Here is a 21,981-nt window from a genome sequence, read left to right on the forward strand (position 1 = left end):
TGAAAATTAAGATTGAATTTAAAAGGGTTTCGGTTTTCCTAAGTTCCTTTCCTCATTCGCTTTTTTCCAGATGTGCTTTAATTCATCAGCATCTTCACTTCTGCATAGGCTTTTAGTCTGTGGCTGAGTTCATAGGAAATAACTTGTGGCTACTAACAGAGCCTGTAATTGCTACATAGGATCATCATGGATTTGAATATTGATTGTTTTGAGGATTTTCATACGTACAATATTGGATAATATTTATTCACTCAGGTTAGACTCCGCATAACTTTGTTGAATATTTTATTTGTGATAATTTTAAGAATGCACAGAAGTCAGCAAATGCTAATTGCTCATCTTCTAGTGTCTCATAATTGTGCTAGTACCTCAGAGAGTTTTACTAGAATAATTAAGAAATAATATATGCCAGCAATTCCACTCCTAAGCATATGCCCAAGAGCTATGAATGCATGTACCCACAAAAAGAATTATTTAAGAATTTTCATTAAGAGTTTTCATACTCCTCCATTAAAGGAGGTAGGGACGTCCCCACGACTCCCAGACATGCTTATTTTACCCATCTGCATATGCCTGCCCCATGACTTTTCTATATAAAGGTAGCCTGATGGACTGGTTAAGAGCATAGCCTCTGCCACCAATGCCTAGGCCTGAGCTTAAGCAAATTATTTGGTCTTCCTATGTTTTAGCTTCCCTAGCTAGAAAATGCAGTGCATTATAATACGGCTTCACAGAGTTCATGGGCAATGTCTTAAAATTGTGTGAAATATTTAGGACAATACCTGGAAATAATACATATTTAATAAATATTAGCTATAGTACATATTTCTTGTTATCACCAGCCATACCAGAATGTCTACTGCACGTCCAACATGCCTTAGGCTTCTACTACAACAAAGGATCAAGTTCTTTCACCAGGCCAGTTTTGTGGGTATGCAATCTGTGCAGCCGCACAGGGTCCAAAGCTCGGAAGGTCCCCGTGCCTCCAGCTGGGCACTTAGTTTGATGCTCTGTTTTCACCATCTTGAAATTCCCACTAATTTTATCTTCGAATTTGTGTTTTGTCGGTGACATCTGATGGGACGATAGTTCATGTCCATGAACAGAGGAGAAGCACACAATATATACGTCCACTGCAGTTCTTTGCTGCTCTAGTCACTTTGGGGGACATTGAGAGAATGTGACCACCTGTCGACTCATGAGCTGGACCCCGGCAATTAGAAGCTCCTCACCCTTTCTCCTGTCCTTGAAATATGGGCTCCTCTTGCCTCCCCTGCTCCCATAAGCTACCCCAAGAATACACCCTCAAGAGAGGGATGCGGTCTTGGTACAATCTGGATGGTATAGGTGACTGAATACCATCAAGGCCTTTATATAAATATTTAAGATTTGGCAGGTGCGTGTGGAGATCTACTCATCTTGCAGGGCCCAAGACCAGCCTCGTGTGTAAGCTCCCTTGCTCATTAAACCTACCACCTACCAACCTGGAGTAGCTTGACTCTTTCTTTGATCTTTCCCTGCCTTCTGTATATGGGGACCAGTTTCAGATTACACTGGGTAGCACCCAAGGATCTTGTGAATCAACACTCACATATAACATTCTTGATGTCCCACGAGGACAGAATTCCAATGGCCCCACAATGTGTGAGATGTCAACAAAACTCAAATTGGGTACAAGATAAGCATGTTACATCTATGACTGAGTAAGTGGGGAGCACCGACAACCACTAGAGGCCATGCTTTCCATTCCGTTCCATTCCATTCCATTCCATTCCGTTCCATTCCATTCCATTCCATTCCATTCCATTCTTGCTTTGAATGCAGAAAGAAAGCAACAACCAAGAAACTCTTATCATTTCCTACCTTGCGCCCCTGAATCAGCTCACCATCTACTCTGAAAGTGAAGACATAGAAGGAAAGGGCAACCCATCATTCCTTTTCCTTTCATGTCTTCCTTACTCACCAGTAAGTCAGTCAAAGATAGTGTGTTGGTAGAATGGGTACATATCAAGAAGTAAAATAACAGTTCAGTGAGTTTTGTGCTGTGTTTCCACTGTTTTGATAAGAACAAAACACATATGTATACACAAGCTACAAAATACACGAACTAGCCACAGAAATACAAATTGTGTAATTCTGTTAATTTCACGTATGAGTTAAATGCTCTTATTTTGCATTTAAAACTAGCGTTGCATAATATAAAGATGAACAGTAAAATTCATGCTAATAATTTAAAATGTTTGTTTTTCTTTACTTAGAATTATATTAAATAGTGAATAAAAAATACCATGACAATTTCAAAAAGAGAACATGGAAAAAAGGAGATAGCTTTATGCTTTGTACTTGCAAGGGTACTTTTTTCCTGCTTTTTGAATAAAGGGTCCCCCATTCTCATTTTGTACTACGCCTTGCAAATACTATAGCCAGCTGTGTCTTTCCCTCTCTATGACTTCTCCCACAAGTTCTACCTGGCCATCTTCTGCAGGAAGTCTTGACCCCCGCCCCCACTGCCGCCCCCACAATTCCTTGGCTATCATGGCCTCCTCACCAGCAATCACCTGGCAAGTTATATTCACATAATTCTCATTGCACCTTCACTCTTCACCCTTAAAGTAGAGTTAATTTTGAACATGTCATATCCCCTAATAGTCTGTCTTTCCTGAAAGGCAGGGACAGGCTTGGCCTTCTTATCTGTCTAACCATGGACCAGAATCACTGGGGCCTTCATAGCCAAAGTAAACTCCAGGAACTATAAACAGGCAGAATGAGAATCTCCAGGGCTGGGTCATTTGGCTGCACAACTAGCCTAAGGAGTTGTTGAATGAATAAAAGAATATCAGTGGTCCCGGTGCCTGGAATAGCACTTCCTCTGGTTTTAATACTCCCTAGTAAAATCTTGTCCATCCTTGATGGACTGATTCACATGCCACCATTGCATTCAGTGACATCTCACCTGATTTCTTCCATTCTCTTGCAACGCCTTGCCATCTCTAACTTCCTGACCTAAAGTTCCTTACCAGATATTAATTACCTTTGACACTGAGCAAATTCTACTTGAGTTTTACTTTTCTGATCAGACTCTGGTAGTTTTGAAGGCACAGCAGAATGAGGACCTGTGTGCACTCAGCGCAGATGAGTGCAAAATTCAAGGGGCATCAAAAACTCAGTAATCAGGAGAAACTATATTTTAATGCAATATTTTTAAAATCAAAGTTAATGTGCCAATCATCCATGATGAACAATACATTAAGAGTTTAAATAAAGTCAAACTCAGACCCTGTATTTGTACTACTGGCCTCACTGGCTTCAGTGTCATCCCAGCCCTGTTGGACTTCAGGTTTTATTTATCTTCTTACCCCAGCAGTGGATGAATGAATGAATATAAGAACAAATTGCTTCCTTGAACCAAGGCAGTGACTTGGAATTTGCAGATCCTGGTAATGAGGATGTCTTACAGGTGGCTTTGATGTGCCCTCTTAAACCAGCTAGATTGGAACATGGGGCCAAATGCTCTAAATTTGAATATTATTTTTGACTTCAGTCAGGTCCCCATAAGATTATTCCTCCATTGTCTGCCTTCGTGAAAAATAAGAAAAAGAAATGCCAGGTTCTGTTGGCAATCCTTGTTTGAGGGCCAATTCATGGAATCCTTAGTAGTTCATGTTGTTTCAATAATGTTGCATTAAAATTGCCTTTCCCCATTGTTATATAACATTGTTACAATCATAGTCTCACGAATTGTTTGAATAATGCCATGCTATTTATTTCATGTTGTAATTTACTGTTTATTTCAGAAGTTTCCAGGCAAAATGAGATCAGAAAAACAAAGCCATTTGAACAAAGGGAAGCAACAGTGTTTGTTATACTTCATTCTCTGTATGATGTTTCCTTAAGAAGGAATTTAGCTCCAAGTTATACTCAGGAAGAGAAAAAAAAAAAAAAGCAAAGTTCCATCAGGGTTTAGGGCCTATTATACATCTTTGTGAAGGAAGATTGGCATCACGTTCCTCCCACTCTCCCCCCCTTATTACGAAGTTGTTCACAGGGCTCCGTGGCCCCTGCAAAGACCAGGCTGTCAACCCTTGTGGCCTGTTAGAACCAAGCTTTTTACTCAGTGGCCAGAGTTTTCACCCACAGTTAGCCACCAGGGGGCCGCCTATTTGGAACAACTGGTGCAGACTCCACAGCTTTCCTCCAAACCAACCAAAACATCCCGGGGCAGCTTTGGAGCAAAGCCCAGGAACTTCCCTGCAAGGGAGGACGACTTCTCTCCAGCTACAAAACCTCCAAGTCCTATATGCCATAGCCTTATTACGAGTGAAAAATAAAATAAAGCATGGATTTATCACTGAGAACCAAGGGGATTTAAGGTCCGCGGAGTCTGACCGGGAGGCCCCTCCCTCTCGCCAGGGAGCCTGGAGGTCTGCGACTTTTCTCTCTCGAAGCACCTGAAACACTGTGCATTCCGGCGCAGGCAGCAGTTTCCGAATTCCTGACAGTTGGGGTTGTTAATGCTGTTAGCCAGGGTGGTGGCTCCTCACCCCTTTCCGTGGGATGTTCACAAGAAACTGGAATAAATCACACGTCACCGGCTGGAAATCTGGAAAAGTCTCCAATAAATCATCTATACATTGCTCAGGCAGTTGAGGATACAAATCGTCATAGCTCTATCACATTGTTGTACGAATAAATGTGTATATTGAATAATGAAGTAGGAATTGTTTTAATATTATCTATAAGAAAGTAATTGTACTCTGTCAGCAAAATAGTTCTGTTGCAACTATAGCTTCGTATCGACTGCCGTTTAGCTTTTTGGGTACTCACTATTTTTACAAGCATTCTTTTAGCCCGAAATGCAGCTGCCCGCTTCATTTTCTCCCAACCTGAACCGTTGGCTTTCAAGACTAGAGTGGGGGGTGGGGAAGGGCATTTTGGAAATTCACATTTGCCTGGGGCAGAACTCCTCAAGAGTATAAATTATTTTTGTCTTCCGGGTTTTATTTGTACTTATCCAGGGCAAAGACAAATTAATAGGGCAGCCCTCTGGAACCTGTGGAGTATCTCAACTCTGCACACGTCTCCCAAGATGTGCACAATCTTGCGGAGGGGTGTCTCGCTCAAAGGCAAGCCAGGTATTTTCCAAACTATCATGGGGGGGGGGGGCGGGTGACGGTAAGGGAACTCCAGACCGCCCGGCCCGTGGGAGGCCCCAGGAGGAGCCAGAGCGCTGTTTCGGCCCGACACGCGCCACAAGTGGTTTGGAGAAAGAGGGAGGAGCGCGGTGGCAAGGGCCGCGCTGGTCTTCCCGGGCAAAGAAAAGCCCGTGCTTCTGGAAGGTCCCCCGCCTCCTTGTCACTCGTCCCCTACTCCTTCCTTTTCTCCTACCAGAGGAATGACGCCCAAACCCGAACCTCGGTGCGCACGCCGCCGGGTGGGTGGACGCGCGGCCACCCAAACCTCTGCAACATTGCCACCCTGGGAAGGGCACCCTGGGTGGAGGGCACGGCCGGGACTGGGAGGAGAGGGAGAGCCCGAACCTGGGGAGGCAGGTGCGGAGGCGGCCGGCCCGGGGCGGTGTGCGCGTGGGCCGCGGGGTAGGGGTCCGCGAGCGCAGAGGGGAGGACACTTCTGGGCGCCGGCCCTGGGCCGAGCGGGGGGCGTCGGGTGCCAGCCGGGCGGCTCGGGGCGTTCGCCGCGGCGGGGCGAGCGGCTGGGAGGCCATTTCCTCGCTGCGCCCCTGGCGGAGCCGGGTTTGCTTGTTCTTGGCCGCCGCCGCCGAGCTAGTAGGACCGCCGCGAGGGTTGAAGGGGAAACCAGGTCACCGGTTCGCAGACGCGGCGCGGAGCCGGCGCCCCGGGCCCGGAGTAAGGCAGCGCCCGGGGAGCTGGCCGGGGCGGGCCCGGCGCGCGGGGGGCCCGGAGAGGCGGGGACACCGGTGCCCGGACCACACTCGCTTCCTACGCCTATAAAAGTGGAGTGGCCGGGGAGGGCCGGCGCGGCCCTGGCGGCGGCCGCCTCTCTTCGCCCAAGGAGTTGACATTTTGCAGGACTCGAGCGACGTCCCGTCGCCTGCGCTCCCCGGGACCCCGCCGCCGGGAGGAGGGGGCGGAGGAGGGTGGAGACTGCGGGGCTTGGCCAAGGAAGGCGCACATCCTCGGGCGGGCGGCCGTGACGCGGCGGGGATTAACTTTGCATGAATAATGTGAGTGCGCTTGGAAAGGAGACCTTCGGTTCCCCGGGCTCGGGGCAAGCGCCTGCAGGCTGCCTTTCCCGGGCAGGGGCGCTCAACCCAACCGTCTCGAGGGCACTGGTAATTTGGCGAGAGGACTGCGCGGAGGCGGGGGCGTGTGGGGGAGGGGGAAGGAGGAGGGGGCGGCAGTTCCAACTGTCCAGAAGGGTGGGCAGACTGGCGGCGGGGGTGTCGCGGGAACCTGAGGGGTGCGGGCGGCGAAGCTGCGCGCGCGGGCGGGCTGGCTGGCAGGCGGGTGTGGGTGGGGGGGTGTCAGCTGCCGCGTTACCTGCCTCCGCCGGGTTTCTGCACCCCGGGTCCGGGAGGAGGTGCCCCTCGTGCTCCGGCACCGCGCGGCGGCAGTCCGGGAGCCCCAGCGTGGGCAGTGGTGGAGCTGGGTGGCTGGGGGCCCCCTCCAATCGCAGCGGCTCTGTTCCTCAAACCCCCAAGCCCAGCTGTTGACAGGCTCCTTGTGAAATGGAGTTTGGCATCCTCAGCGCCGAACCGAGTGGAAGTTTCCATGATGAGGAAGTTCTGTGACACGGGGGTTCGGAAAAGGTTGGCAGACACCGGGGGGGTGGGGAGCGGGGAGGCGGTTTAAAGGGACTGTGGGTCCCCCATCCCCCTTTTTTCTCCTGCTCCGGAACTCCGGGGTTTGGAAAGGAGAATAATCCCGAATGTTGGCGTGCGCTGTCGCCGGTGCCTGGCGACTTGGCTTCTCCCCGCCTCCTCAGGGACTCAGTGGCGATTTCGCTAGCCTCCAGGGTCGCGCTTCTTTGCCTTGCTCTTCTTTTGACGCAGCATCTTCCTCTGGGTCGCCTCGAGTTGGTTCTGGCAACCAGGAGTTGTGCCAGCTGTGCTCTCCCCCGCCCCGGCCTCCCGGCCCGCCGACCTCCTGCGGAGGAGGACTAAATTGGGGGAGGTTTTTTTTTTACCCCTAATAGATCGCGTCCTTCTTAGCTGCGGTTGTCATTTTGGAGGAGGATTTCCCAATGACCATTGTTGGATTAATATTAGTGCTAATTCTTAAGCCTTCCGATTTGTTGAGGGGGGCGGGAGCATGGGGAGGTGTTTTTAAAATGTATTAAAGGTTAAATGTATAATTTTCCATAAATAGGAAATTTTACAGAAAGGGTCTAGAAGCTTAACAATTCATAAACTGACTCACAGAAAGAGGAAAGAGTTTACCTGAACAAACAAGTTCAGACTCTCCACCCTTCCTTCTCCACACACGTTTCGAATTTGTGAAGATTCAAACACTGTGCCTAATCGTCAGTAAATAAATTTGAAACAAACTTTTCCCCTTAGCCTGTTACTGGTTTCAGGTGCTAGTGAGATGTAGTTTTAAAGACCAGTTTTGAAGTTCAAAAAATTAAGCATTCCTTGGACAGTGTATTAATGTCGGAGCACAGCACTTTTTATAATGGTAAATGTATTGGATCATGTAGACCAGTTCAGCAATATCTTTACATTATTTGGCTTTATTTTAGTTTAGCATGCTTATTGACATTTTAATAATATGTAGCATGCACTATATTACAAAGTAATAAAAATGCATTTTAGTCAAAATATTCCATGAATCATTCTGCAAATTCACGGTGACTGATCTGCTCCCTAATTCACTTCTGCTTACCTTTCTTATTCTGAAACAAGTCAGGGACTAAGCAACATTAAAGAGAAAGGTATTTTGATGGAAAGTATTTTGAGCAGTGGATGTTTTCATGCCAGTTGGCTAAGGGTTTTAATTGAGTCTAGCAGAAATTCAACAGTAAATGATTTGTTTGGGGTATTATATGGAAAAGCATTGATGAACAACCATTTATTATTTGTACATGTTAAACTGATACTATCAGAATCTTATTTTTAATGAATTTCAAAGTTTTATATATATTGGAAGTGGGACCATCTGGTAGTAGATATGATTTGCTTTTCTTTTTTAGTGAGTCAGAGTAAGTGCTACTAAATATAGCCATAGAACTATTTTTTTAATGAAGCAATTCCTGTTGGCATTATAATGCAAAGGCATAATTTTATTGACATTGAAATATTGTTTTATAGAGTAACTGACTTCACAAGAGGAATAAAGATTCCATTTCTCCCCTTTTAGATTCTTTATTCTGCCATCATAATGAATTAAGACAACTTCTTTTTAATCTAGCATTTTTGGGAAAAGGTGATTTCTTAAAATTTCCTTAAGAGAATAGAAAGTTGTGGATTCCTTTCCTTTCCTTTCCTTTCCTGGGATTTTTGCAGTTGTTTGAAGGATGGCATGTGTGGAGCGACAAATGGGATTGCAAGTTTGTTTTTTGGAGTTTTTTTTTTTTTTTGTAGTAAGCTCATCTTTTTGGTGGAAATCCGAGTAAAGGTGATTGGTTTCTTTAAGCTCCTTTTTGTCATTCTACTGTAAGATTATGTGTCACCTTCTTAAAAAGCCCTTCCATGACCACATGAGCAAAGGCAGTCCCTCATTCCTTCTTAGAACCATCATAGTGTTTTTAGTTTCTTTTTTTCTTTTTTTCCTCCTTCTTTGGTCTTATTTGCAATCTGAATTTTCATTTCAGTTGGTACTTGTTGAATACCTGTCTCCCCCATCTAGAATACAGAGTCCATGAGAAAAAGAGGCTTGACTGCCTCTTTAACTCTTGATTCTCCACATCTCACACAGTGCTTAGCACACAATTGGAGCTGGAAAAATCTTTGTTAAATAAATGAATTGTTGTGCCCACACGTTGTGTTCCTAAAAACACCTGACTAAGCATCCTAAGTGGGTACCAAATGAGTAAGTCACGATCTGGGCCTGTGTATGTCTGTGTGCCATGTATATGTGGTTCAGTCTTTATCTCTGTCCCCCCCTCCTTTTTTTTTGAGATGAAAGCTAGTCCATTCTATATAATGACGATGCTGAGAATTATTTTTGCAAGTTCTTCCTGGGGGCATTTGCGTGGAGTACACAGAAATCCTCAGCAGCAGTTTGTCTTACACTTTACCTTGATTCCCTGAAGACATTGACCTTCAACTCCCTGGGTATCAGCAGAATCTTTATGAGTTCCAGAGGCATTGTCAGTGCTAAGAGCGAAATTCCAGGGAACAGACATCACTGGATGATAGCAGTGCCTTCTCACTCAGCAGTTCTGGCAGTGCCTCTGGCCTTGGCAGCCCTAAGGGGACCAAGGGCCTGTGGTGGTATAGCTGGTCTACAAAAGTAGCAGCTGGGGAAGGGGCAAAATGGGACTGTCCGGATATAATACAAGATTGAAAGGGCCCTTGGGGGCAGATCTGAAAATAATCTGGTGGTCACCCTGTGTTGTAAGTTAAGTCATTCAACCTTTCCCCTTTGCCTCTTTTCACACTTTCATAAACAGATTCTGAACTAGATGATTGTGGGAAATACTGCATTATCTGAGTTTTCAAGTGACCAAGGTGTGATACCTAAAGGGTCATCTCCAAATTAGCTATTCATGGAAACTCTTCTGACAATTGAGACAAAAAGGAAATTACAATGGACAATTATAGTAATTTGTTTTTGTTTATAGAGTATGGACTTTCAGAACTGTGTCTGCAAAAATGCATAGTAAAAATCCCACAAAATGATGACATTGGTAAAAATGGTAGGGGAAGAAAGATCAAAATTTTATACAGGGGTAAAGGTAATTAAACTGCAATCCTATGTGTTTATTACTTTGGACTATTTAATTTAGCTCTGAGCTTCTCAGTGGCCAAGTTAACAGAAAAAAAAAAAACCAAAAAACCAGGGTCCAGAGATGGCAGGGATGCATCAAAGTTGTAAGGATACATCATGTAACATTTGTGGAGGGCTTACTATGGTGTCTGGCAACTAGTATATATGTCTATGAAATATCAAATCATGAACTTCAGTCCTATAGAAAATGAAGTGAAATTCTTTATTCGGTCATCTTTTATGAGAATAAAAAATGCACAAGGCATAATGATGAAAAGAAACCCAGTGGGAGTTTGTCTTTAGGAGCCTGAGCTACCGTGGTTCAGCGGCGGAGATCCTGGCAATTGTCCCCAGTGCAAAAATAGAGCTCTGAAAACCTAGGGGAATGAATGGTTAACATGTTCTTTAGGCCGACTTTCTCAAATATCCAGCGTCTCAGCCAGGCTTTTGACTAGAGCAATCTGAGAGGACAGGACAGCCAGGTACTTGAAAATGACCCTACGGCCATAAACCTTCTGAACAGGTGGTCTTGACACTTTGCTTTAGTCTCTGTAGCTCTTATCACCCTGCACGGCGGTTTAGGTTTTGTTTCCATTTGTCTCCCCCTCTAATCTGGGATGAAGGACTATGGGTTTATTCATCCTTGACTCCCCAGCACCTAGCAAAGACTTGGACACATGGGCACAGGGAAACACTTGTTGGAAGACTGAATGGGAGAGGGAAAAGTGGTGGTGCTTCACTTTCTCTTCTGATATTGGTATTAAGATCATCTTTGGACTTCATTTTGCCCAAAGTGAATGTTTGCTGCGTGGATTGAATTATATGTCTCTATCACAGTGAGAGGGGCTTAGTTCTAGTGTCTGAACTGGTTGAGCAATGAATGGCAAATTAATTCCTTGCTTAATTTACAGTAATTTTGATTACTTGACTACAAAAATTTGTGTACCTACTATGTGCCTGGTTCCGTTAGTCATTTTGCAGCTCAGTGTGCAGCCTAGTGACCTATAAGACAATATGTATATAGTAATACAAAGGGATCATGAAATGGTCTCCACTGGGATGGAATAGATATGCCTATTGGGCTCCCTCTTATGGCCCCCTAGACAAAATAAAGTTATTTTCATCTGAGGAGGTGATTGTTTTGTTGTTTCTATAGCCTATGTGTTTTTGTGTAAATTGCAGTGGGATTCAGCCAGGATTCTTCTGGTATCCAAGTGGTGTGGAATTGAATATATTTAGGCCAGTGAGTCTCTGATTAAGGATGTTCACTCTTCACCTTAAGTTCCCAAATTTGTTAGTCAATTATGACATTTAAGTAAGTTGGGGAGGGGGGGAAGTATCCAAATCACTGAGTCACAAATAATGTATTTGCATATGCTTCTCTTCGCAATCTGGCCAACTGACAGCTAGACTAGCGCTCATGTTGTTTGGTCCATACTGTCCTAATTTCAAGAGACTTTGGAGACTTTATGTGCTGGCAGCTGTTCTTGTGCAGTACTATTTTTATTGAGTGAGAAACTGAGCTCTGCTGTGAACGTAGGTATCTTTTCCAAATGGCAAGTTAGGAGAGCCTGGAATTAGAACCCAGGAACCTTGACTCTGTGTCCCTAGAAGCTTATTGTAGACTTTCCATTATGATAGTCAGACACTCTAACATATACATATCTGCATATAACACATAATAATATATATTATAACGTGTAATGTGTAATGCGTGTACAGGTGTGTGTGCTGAGTGAGAGTAACATATAATAACTAGGAAAGGATTGATCCAAACTAAATTCCTCAGCCAACATCCTAGTTCCAAATGAGAGGCTTCATGGATCATGGTTTCTCTTCCATGGGCTTTATTCAGAAAGTCATGAGTGATAAGCTGATTAAAATAAAAGCTTGGACAAAGGAATGCAAATTGACAGCAGGTATATCTTCTTAATTTGGGAAATACACTTTTGTGACTCTTCCAGACGTTTCGGGAATGTTTATGATGAGAAGAGTATAGAGAAGATAGTCATGCTTTTAGTGGCATGATGCATGATCGTGACATTTAGGAACCCATTGAATATTCTCACTCATGATGCACATTGTTCAGTGGTTCTCAAGATGGTTCAGATATACTTTTTCCCTTTAGACTCTGTTTTCTTGATTTCAACAATGCTTGCACAGAATAGGTGCTCAAAAAATAATGATTGACAATAGTGATTATGACATCCATGGGTTTGGGTCACCTTTTTCGTATTTCTCTCTCATATGCATAAATGTGTCAGCAACTCGCATGTCTGTGCATGCAGACGCTGCCTCTGTGACAGGTGTGTGTCATGTTCTTACATACAGTGAAAAAGGCAGTGCTTGTCTCTGGCTTTCACTGTGGTTCCCAGGCCCAGCTTCCAAATCATGGTGAGAAATGCCACAGCCACACTGATGTCCCAAGCTAAAAGCCCTGTCATCACGTTGAGTCCTCGTCCATACTCCTGAATGTTTTGGCAGATCTTCATCTTATTTTACATTTTACTTATTTAACCAGTTATTTATGTTTCTCTATGGTCAGTTCTGTTTGGGAAATCCTGAGTTTAACAACTGAATGCAAGAACTGTTCAGAGACTATGTTTATGCTAGGGTGCATTATGAATTCCAAGAGGGAGACCAGGTAACAAAACTTATTTGGTCACCATATTCTTTGTGTGTGTGGGTATGTGTGTGTGTGTGTGTGTGTGTGTGTGTAAACTCAAATGGCTGAAGTTCAGTGCAAGAGGTTGTGAAGAATGGTTCATAGCGTTACCCTTTAAAAAATTAGTCTCATTTGTTTTAAGCTCTGACTGCATTTTCTAAGTGATAACTCCTAAGAGCAGTATCAATCCCCACAGCAGAGCCTCGTTGCTTTTTCACCAAAAAAAAAAAAAAAAAAAGTTTATCAGTTCGTATTCAACACTGATTCATGTTACCACTGTTGAGGTGTTTTGCAGTGAGGTAAAAATCATGCTAAATTGCTCTTACTTTTTAAATATTGTAATCATAGAATGTATCTTTTCTTGACTTTATTTCTGATATTTAGATGTATTAATTTACATAAGCCAGAGAATAGTTTATTTCTGCCATACGTGTTTTTGTTCACTTTTTTGAGTTTTCACCTAAGCTTCACTGTAATTTCTATTACAATTCCAGCCATCTAGAGATCTAGAATAATGTGTTTGTATCTGAATTGTAGCTACAATAAGGGGAAGTGTAAGATTGTATATTGTTGTATTATTTGTTCTTTAATTTTAAAAAAAGGAGCCAGGGAAACCTGACACAGAAAAATCTTTTTAAAAACAATTTCAATTATGGCCTATGTGGATGATGAACATATAAATTTATCTTGTACTACAGCAGTTGGAAGGGATCTGAAAAACATCTTGTCCCTCTGAGACATCTCAAAAACAGAACAAAACAATACTCCCAGGCATTTGGCTTATTAGTTTGATCTCACACTCTGTAGCTTCATATACGTAAGGTACTGTGAAGGTGAAGGCATCCTCTGGAATGTACTCTACATGCATTCATTTGCTCTTAGTTAAGAATATATGTTTGGATTTATCTTTATCGAGGTTGCCACAAAAATCAAGCCTTAAAATGAGTAAACTTATTTTTTTTTATCGTGGAAACTGTCCGTCCTTTCATTCCTCCATCTCTCCATCTCTCCATCTGTACCTCTATCCCACTACCCATCATCCCTCAGTCTCCATCATATATGCATTGGACATCTGCTGGGTGCCAAACTCTGTGGTAGGTGTGAAGACAGCATGGCGAACATTTAAAAATCCTTGCTGTGGAGGTGCTCAGAGACTCCTGGGACAACCTACAAAAGTTAGTTTAGCATATAACAGTGTTTCTCCACCTCAACCATTGGCATTTGGGGCCAGATAATTCTTTGCTATAGAGGGCTACCCTGTGTATTGTGATGTTGAGTAGATGTCTGGCCTCTAACCACTAGATATCAATAGCACCCCCCATACTCCAGTTGCAGTAATCAAAAATGTCTCCAGATATTGCCAAATGTCTTGTGGGAGGCAAAATCACCCTTCCTGCAAACCACTAGTATAGAGTAAAGAACCAGTTCTGTGGAGTGGGACTGTGTGGGTTCATAGCCTGACTTTACCTGGCTTTGTTGCATGTGCTCAGTTTCTTCATTAAATGGGATCGCATAGCATTTGACCCACAGTTAAGTGTTCCTAAATATTAACTATTGTAGTGGTGGTAGAATTAATACTTCAACAGACAATTATAATATTGATAAGTTCCATGATGGAGTAAGTACAACGTACAGTGGGAACCCAGAGTTGGGAGTGGAGTGAGTTCTAGGCAGTAAGAACACCATATACCAATGCATGAAGTGGGGTAAAATTATGAAACCTTTGGGAAACTGCAGGGAGCCAGATCTGAGTGATGTTCAATGGACAATAAATAAGGTTGTTGGAACAGGTAGGAGTCACATGGTGAAGACTTTTCTGGCCACAGTAAGGAAGATGGACTTTGTCTTAATAGCATGAAGAGACTAAAGAATGTTCAGCAAGTCAGATTTTTTATTTTAGAAGAGTTTTTTGGGATAGGTCTCGAATGAGAGAGAGACTGGAAGTAATGACCCCAGTTAGCGACTCTTGGAATAATACACTGAGAGATGAAGGATGACGGAACTGAGGCAGTTATATGTCGCCTTCATGTCTTTCAGAACAGATTTCACTTTTTCCAAGATGTGGCAAAATTTTTCTAAGTTAATTCCAATAATGATATTTTTAGCAAGATGGCTCTACATTTGGGAGAATTTCAAGTTTAATTTGAAAGCAGATTACATGATAGATTCTCTTTAGAATGTTTTCAAATAAAGCTTAATTTAAAGACCATCTCACAGCCTATTCATAGCTGAATATTACTCAAGGGTTTCTCTGCTATTGTATACATATGTCTACAGTTCCCAGTCAGACAGAAACACACTTCTACCCAACTACATTGAATTTTCATTAACATTGGTGCGGTCAGATTCATTATTTAGTATTAAGTATTGCTTTTCTGACTGATAGGGATTTTATTTCTTTAATGATCAAAATTAGAGTTGGATGGAGAAGATGAATGAATGAATAAATGGGACATTATGGAAATACCATCAAATTGAGAATAAAAACATTTTGGACAAGTCTCTTGACTTATCTGAGTTTTAATTTCCTTAGTCATAAAACAGTAAAATTTATCTAGGTAAATTAGATAATCTCAAAGTTATCCTTAGTGCAGGAGCTGGCAAGCATTTTCTGTAGTAGGCCATACAGTATTTTCAGCTTTTCAGGACATGCAATCTTCACTGAGACTACTCAGCTCTGCTGTCATAGTGTGAAAACAGCCGTAGATAGTACATGAATAAATGGTCATGGCTGTGTACCAGTAACTTTATTTACAAAAACAGAAGGTGGGCTGTCGTTTGCTAACCCCTACTAGCCTGGCAGGAATACAATAGAAATAGAATGTGAACCACATATGTAGTTGAAATTTCATTTTAACCACATTACAAATAAATAAAAAGCAACCAGTGAGTTCAATTTCACTAATGTATTTTATTTTACCCAATATATTCAAATTACTACTAATTTATAATCAATATAATTAATGAGGTGTTTTACTTTTTTGTATTAAATCTTCAATATCTGGTATGTATTTTACACTTGCAACACATTTCAACTTTGACTAGTCACATTTCAAGTTGGCTGGTAGCTGCTGTAATTGGACAATATGACTTTAGGCCTTAAAAATGTATTTTACCAAATAAAATCTTTAAAAAAAAAAGGGGGGGGGGCGCCCAGGTAGCGCAGTCTTTAAAGCATCTGCCTTCGGCTCAGGGCATGATCCCGGCGTATCGGGATCGAGTCCCACATCGGGCTCCTCCGCTATGAGCCTGCTTCTTCCTCTCCCACTCCCCCTGCTTGTGTTCCCTCTCTCGCTGGCTGTCTCTCTCTGTCAAATAAATAAATAAAATCTTTTAAAAAATGTATTTTACCAAATTCCATGCAAAAATAAATTATATGCATTATTTCAAGTGATTGAGAAACTTTCCTTTTTTTATTTTTTTATTATTTATTTATTTATTTATTTGCCACATACATAGGTTAGGAAAACACTTCGCTTTCAAATAAAGAATGCACAGTGGCTGATATTTTTCATTCACGTGCAGTTGAAAACTGCTTTTCCTTTTTTTTTTTTTTTTTTTAAAGATTTTATTTATTTATGTGACAGAGAGACAGCCAGCGAGAGAGGGAACACAGCAGTTGAGTGAGAGAGGAAGAAGCAGGCTCCCAGCAGAGGAGCCCGATGTGGGACTCGATCCCGGAACGCCGGGATCACGCCCTGAGCCGAAGGCAGACGCTTTAACGACTGCGCTACCCAGGCGCCCCTGCTTTTCCTTTTTTTAAAATATTTTCTTCTTTTTTTTTTTTTTTTTTAAGATTTTGTTTATTTATTTGACAGAGATAGAGACAGCCAGCGAGAGAGGGAACACAAGCAGGGGGAGTGGGAGAGGAAGAAGCAGGCTTCCAGTGAGCAGGGAGCCCTATGCGGGGCTCAATCCCAGGACCCTGGGATCACGCCCTGAGCCAAAGGCAGACGCTTAATGACTGAGCCACCCAGGCACCCCAAAAACTGCTTTTCCTGATTGATTGGTGGCTATGCTCCATAGCCATTCAGGGGACTCTCAGTTCCTTTGTTCTTGGGCTCCTTCATCTTCCATTCATGGCTGCCACACTCATGTCTTCATTGTATCAGACCACTGGGAAAGAATGAGAGAGTGGAGAAGGACACTGGCTTCTTAACTATCTTGACTTGACAGTGACACAAAATCATTTTGCTCAGATTCCACCGGTGAGAACAAATAACGTGTCCCCATGTAAATGAAGCAGAATGGAAATCATAGTCCCAGCTTCACAGCAACTGTCCAGTGATGACTCTATGCTGGGGCAAGGGGAGCAAGAATTATTTGGTGGTCAGGGAGCTGTCTTTTCCATACTGTGCTTATTCTGTTTTTTAATTCTCATGTGGCCTTCATCGCATCACATCACTGTCTTGTTACTTTTGGAGGCATTGACAAGTGATGAAAACATTTTGACAGCCGTGAGGTAACCCATTTCTATTTTTCAGTGCAGTACCACCCTCCTGTCTGACCTAATCCTCTTTCCTCACTTCCTTCTTATTCGTATGGGGTCATCTTTAATCTTGCTGGACCTGATCTTCCCCTGTAGTCTTTGACCATTGTTTTTATGTCCTTGATAGATTTATGTGGATCGTAATATGAACATAGTATTGGGAGTTTGCCGATCAATCCTGATATTACTGGCACATGATTAGAGTGCTGATTTTTTAAAGGAAACTAAATTTTAGAGGAGAGATATCAGGGAGCAGAGGCCAAAGCTGATTCTTGATGTGTTGACAGAGGTACTGAAGCCATTTTCCTGGAATCATTTTACAGAACTTCAGACTGTTTAAATAAATGACTCATTACATAATATCTTGACTAAAAATACCAATTTTCCTAGTATGTATCCTACTTATTATTGCTTACTACAATGTGGAGGCCTCTTTTTTTAGACAAAAAGGGTGTTTGCTTGTTTTCTTCCCAAATTATAAACGTGCTTTATCAAATATTCAGTATGTTCTATAGAAGCGTCTCCCGTGAAGGAAATGTAAGAGGGGCATGAATAATAAAAGTGAGGTAAGTGAAAAGAACAAAGAAGCCTTTTTCTTCTAACTATGCATATTTTACCTTTCTGAAGACCTTATTATTTAATTATTATTAAAATGTCTGATTCTAAGAAGTAAGGAAATGCAAAGCACACATACATTTTGGGTTATTAAGAAATAAGGCCAACTAGTGATAAGAAATATCATGCTGAGGATATGTAAAAGAAAAAGAAGTAATTGTTTCCCTTTAAATTAGCCTAGGTAAGATTGTCTTCGACTCCACAAGCCTATTTTTATAAAATATTTTGCAATGCTTTTGAAAATTAAATTTTGCAATATTAAGAAGTTAATCCTGCTAAATGCCTCTCAGGTACAGAATCCAGCTAATTAATTCTTGATATTCCATAATTGGGAAGAAATAATTCTCTGGATAATCCCTAACTTGTTACTGGCCCATCACCGGGGTCTCTGGGGCTCAGAGTGACTCACAGTGTGGGTGCCAGTAAGGTCTTATTTTAAAGTCCCGTCACAGGGCAGGGAGAAGAAACCCTCCCCCACATACACACCCCTTATTGGCCAAGTGTGTTGTGAAGAGGGGAAAGCTGGGGGTCCTGGGTCCTGGACTGGGTGAGAGCTGAGTCACTGGTAAGAGAGATCAGGATGTGGAGTGCTGGACATCTATACAGGTGTTGAGCTGGTTATCTGGCTTTGCCCCTTCCTAGCTGATGGTCTCTCCTGCAAGCTACTTACCTGCTTTGAACTTCAGTCACGCCATCCGTGCAATGGAAAGAATCCTGGTACTTACAGCACAGCATTGTGGAAGAGATCATGTGAGATCATGATTATTAGCTGCTTCGCCAGTACATAGTGCCTCGTGAGTGCTCAATACGTGGAAAACAATTTTTGTTATCGTTTTATTATTGCAAAAATTGTAAAATCAATTGTGATCAGTAAACATGCACCCTGGGGATCTAGAACATTATTGTCTAAAAGGTAGGAAATCAAAGAAAGAGACCCGGGAGTTCACGTCTGAATTTCTGAAATCATTTTATATCATTAGTTATTCTTTATTTAGTTTTATGATGTGTTTATTGGTAAGTCTCCTTTTTATAGATGACCTAGCATTTTTTGATCTCAAAAGATATGTTCTATGGTCAATCGTTGAAGTTAGTGAACCCTCACTTTTTGAGGAAAATAAGAATAATAGATGTTCAGTTACCTGCCCAGGACTCCAGCCTCTTGAACACAAATTTGACTCTCTTGCTTGTAGTGATTATGATGCATAAGCTGAGTGCCCCACTTCCTTTTTTTCATAGCTGCTATACCCCTCTTTTATGCTGATACTTTTCTACTGTCCACATTCAAAATTCTTCACTTAAAATCCATTATCTATTTTCCCCTGCTTCTGTCTTAACCCAGTGTCCCAATATTCTTCCTTCAAGGATCTCCTGAAATCCTGCCCTGGTTAATTAGGATTGAGATCTAAATTCTCTCTAGTTCTGCCCTGCTGAAACATGCCATTTCAATGACAGGTTTTCTCACCCCTTTGTCCAAGGTACTATTACATATTTAGTCACTTACTATATATATTTCTTCACTGGCCAGTGTCCAAACTATTTCAGTCAATGAAATAGATATTTCTTTGCTAGATTTCAAGTTCCAAGAGGGCAGGGACTGTGTGTTGAACAAGTTTAGTGGAGTCTAGAAAGTAGGCCCAGAAAGTAGGTGCTGAGTAATGCTTTCCTGCTGTTTTGACCAACCACACGTAGGCCGTTTTCATATAATCACGATGAATCTAATTTTAAAATGAACAACCGTGTGTCCTCAGATGAACCAGAATATACACTTACAAGGCCCTGCTGTCCTGCATTATAAATAAGGGAATAGGTTATCTGGCAGGAAAAAAAGCTCTGCTGTCCTTTTCCCTTAAAAACAAAACACAAACAAACAAAAACAAAACAAAACCAAAAAGCTATCCACATGTAAGAACTGAGATAGAAGATCTTCCCATTGCCTCAACTAATTTGACAAGAAATCAGGGCCACAAAGTAGATGCTCTCTGCAAAGATGAAACCCAGCAAAACCCCACAATCCAAGAAGAGTGGCTTCTGAGGATTTGTAAAGAACGTCCTTAAGAATGGCTTACTGTAGATAGACCCCGAGCTTGGCGGCCTAATTCCTCAACAAGGACTTCCTTAGGGGGTGGGTTCGAGTTTCTGCAGGGACAACATTCTGAGGCATGACCCCCCCCCCCCGGATGTATTGCTGTCATGGCATCCTTCACAACACCTATCTTTTGTGTGGACTTTTTCTGTTTCTTAAGCTCTTAGTGTCTGTGTTCCCTTTACATGGATGATAAATTATTTAACATTGCCCTGAGCGACTTTGCAATTCATTTCTCTTCTTTGTCTAGCAGGGTTTTGAAATAACTATTTCATTTTTGCTATTTTGTGGTTGTAAATCCCCACTGGTGATTCATTAAAGTTTCATTTGAACCATGACAGTGGTTGCTCTTCATCTTTGCCTCTTCCCAGTGCTCTAGGAAGACCCCCTCTCAGAGTCAAGTGTTGCTACTTAGTTGAGTTCTTGCAGAAGTTTGACTTTAGGGACATTTGAAACTAATAGGGATTATGTTTGCATTTCCTTCCATCCTTAAGCAAAAGCTGTGGTTTTGTTTATTCTCTCAATGGGAGAGAAACGAATGTGCCTGGAGTTGTGTTTCTCATGGTCTGAAAGAAGTGGGACCAGAGCCTGCAGCTCAGAGGAGCCCAGTGATTCTGTGCTCAGGACCTTAAGGATGGAAAAATTGGTCCCTCTAAAACAGAGGATGCAGAGAGCTCTTCTATCAGAGGAACCTGGGGCTCAAGTGGCTGCCAGCCCAATATTCCTTCAAAAAGACTTGCCATAAGTGTTCTATCCCCAAAAGCAGACCCTAAGATGAAAATTCATGTGCAAATTATTTTAGGGGGAAGATCAAGAAAACACCAGTAGGAAATGGATAAGTCAACCAGGGCAGGGACTGTATCCAATAAGGTGGCGTTATCAAACCAGTTACTGCCGTGGGCACCTGAAGCTTAATCTCCCTGGTGAACTCTGGAAGACAGTGTGGAACATGTGTCTCATAGTTACCCCACCCATGATGCAAGAGAGAGCTTATTTATTCACCAAAACCTGTCAGACATTTGCTGAGGACTGCCTCCAGAAGCGATTGATTCCCTGGTATTTCAGGACTGCCACTTGGGCAGCTGTGAGCACGCCTCCAGGCACAGGAATGCAGTGTGGGGCAGTCAGAAGACAAGCTGGTGGGCCCTGACATGGTGCCCATGGGTATAGGGGTCAGGGCACCAGCAGCCTCTACTACACTTAAGCCTTTCTAGTCATTGGCATATTACCATGCAGGGCAGCCTATATCCCCATTTCCACCCCAGGATTGCTGGTCTCCTTTGCATTTCTGCTTGATTTTCAAGAGGTGCAAACTGCCTGGAGCTGATGCAGTGGAGTTGACCCCACCAGCATTTGGTCGAGGAATGACTAGAGAAGGATCCGTTGAAAGAGGAGGCACAGCCAGGTTTCCCACCCTCTTGCTCAGCCCCGTCATCTCTCTCCCACACTGTCTCCATTCTAAGACCTTGCTCTTCACCTGAGTTAGCTTAGTGGTCCTGGTGAGTACATTCTCCTGATCGCTTCTCTTCCTGTCTGTACCATGCCTTGTTTTACTCCCAGGAGCAGGGTTTCTCGGCCTGGGTAGGACTGACAGTTTGGGGCAGATCATTGTTTGTTTGGGGGAACTGCCCTGTGTATGGTAGAATGTTGAGCAGCAATCCTGATCTCTACCCACTCGATGCCATTAGCATTCCACTCTCGAGTTGTCCCCATCAAAAATGTCTCCAGACATTGCCAAGTGTCCCCTGGGAGGCATAACTGTCCCGCTTAAAAACCACTGCCTTAGACCTTAGTTCCAAATCTTAATCCCACCCTCCCACATCGTCATCAATTATAGAGACCCATTTATTATGATCCTAGTCCTAATGGCAAGGGTCAGGAGAGGCATTCCAAAATCCAGGAAATGTGAATATTTTCCTCCGTTGACTCCGATATACCTCCTACCCCACCTTCCCATGCCGTACTCTAACCAGGAATTCAGAATCACTGTCCCAGTCTGTCTGTCTTTCCTCCCCTCCTTTCTCTTTTCCCTCCTTGCATTGTGGACAATTGCAATTTGGAAGATGCCACTTTTCATTTCTGCCTCGTTTGTAAAAGCTCTTGCACAATTCAATAAAGCAAACACTAATGGCAAATCAGTGAATAAAGTATATAGTAAGATGTTACATATTATTTTTAAAATTATGTCCATCCATTCATTCTTTATCAAACATGTTTCCAG

The 21,981-nt window shown here is 42.8% G+C and overlaps 1 protein-coding gene and 1 pseudogene across 14 annotated transcripts in view; one reads left to right on the forward strand and one right to left on the reverse strand.

The window, feature by feature from the left end:
• Positions 1-3,166: 3,166 nt before the first annotated feature.
• Positions 3,167-6,152, reverse strand: LOC148108382 (uncharacterized; annotated as a pseudogene).
• Positions 4,932-21,981, forward strand: part of THRB (thyroid hormone receptor beta) — a 379,102-nt gene continuing 362,052 nt past the window's right edge. For 3 of the 14 annotated variants that reach the window (XM_045791643.2, XM_087870163.1, XM_045791645.2), the window contains exon 1: positions 6,001-6,202. Coding sequence is in view for 1 of the 14 variants with exons in the window: in XM_087870168.1 (XP_087726294.1) it covers positions 5,087-5,132 (46 nt within the window). In the remaining 13 variants the exon portion in view is untranslated. Of the gene's footprint in view, positions 5,133-5,997; positions 6,311-6,509; positions 6,788-21,981 lie in introns of those variants that run through there. The other 11 variants (XM_087870165.1, XM_087870166.1, XM_087870162.1 and 8 more) reach the window with 8 other exon arrangements.

Source organism: Ursus americanus, chromosome 20, assembly GCF_024610735.1.
Source record: "Ursus americanus isolate L20-20 chromosome 20, mUrsAme1.1.p, whole genome shotgun sequence".
Taxonomy (NCBI): Eukaryota; Metazoa; Chordata; class Mammalia; order Carnivora; family Ursidae; genus Ursus; species Ursus americanus.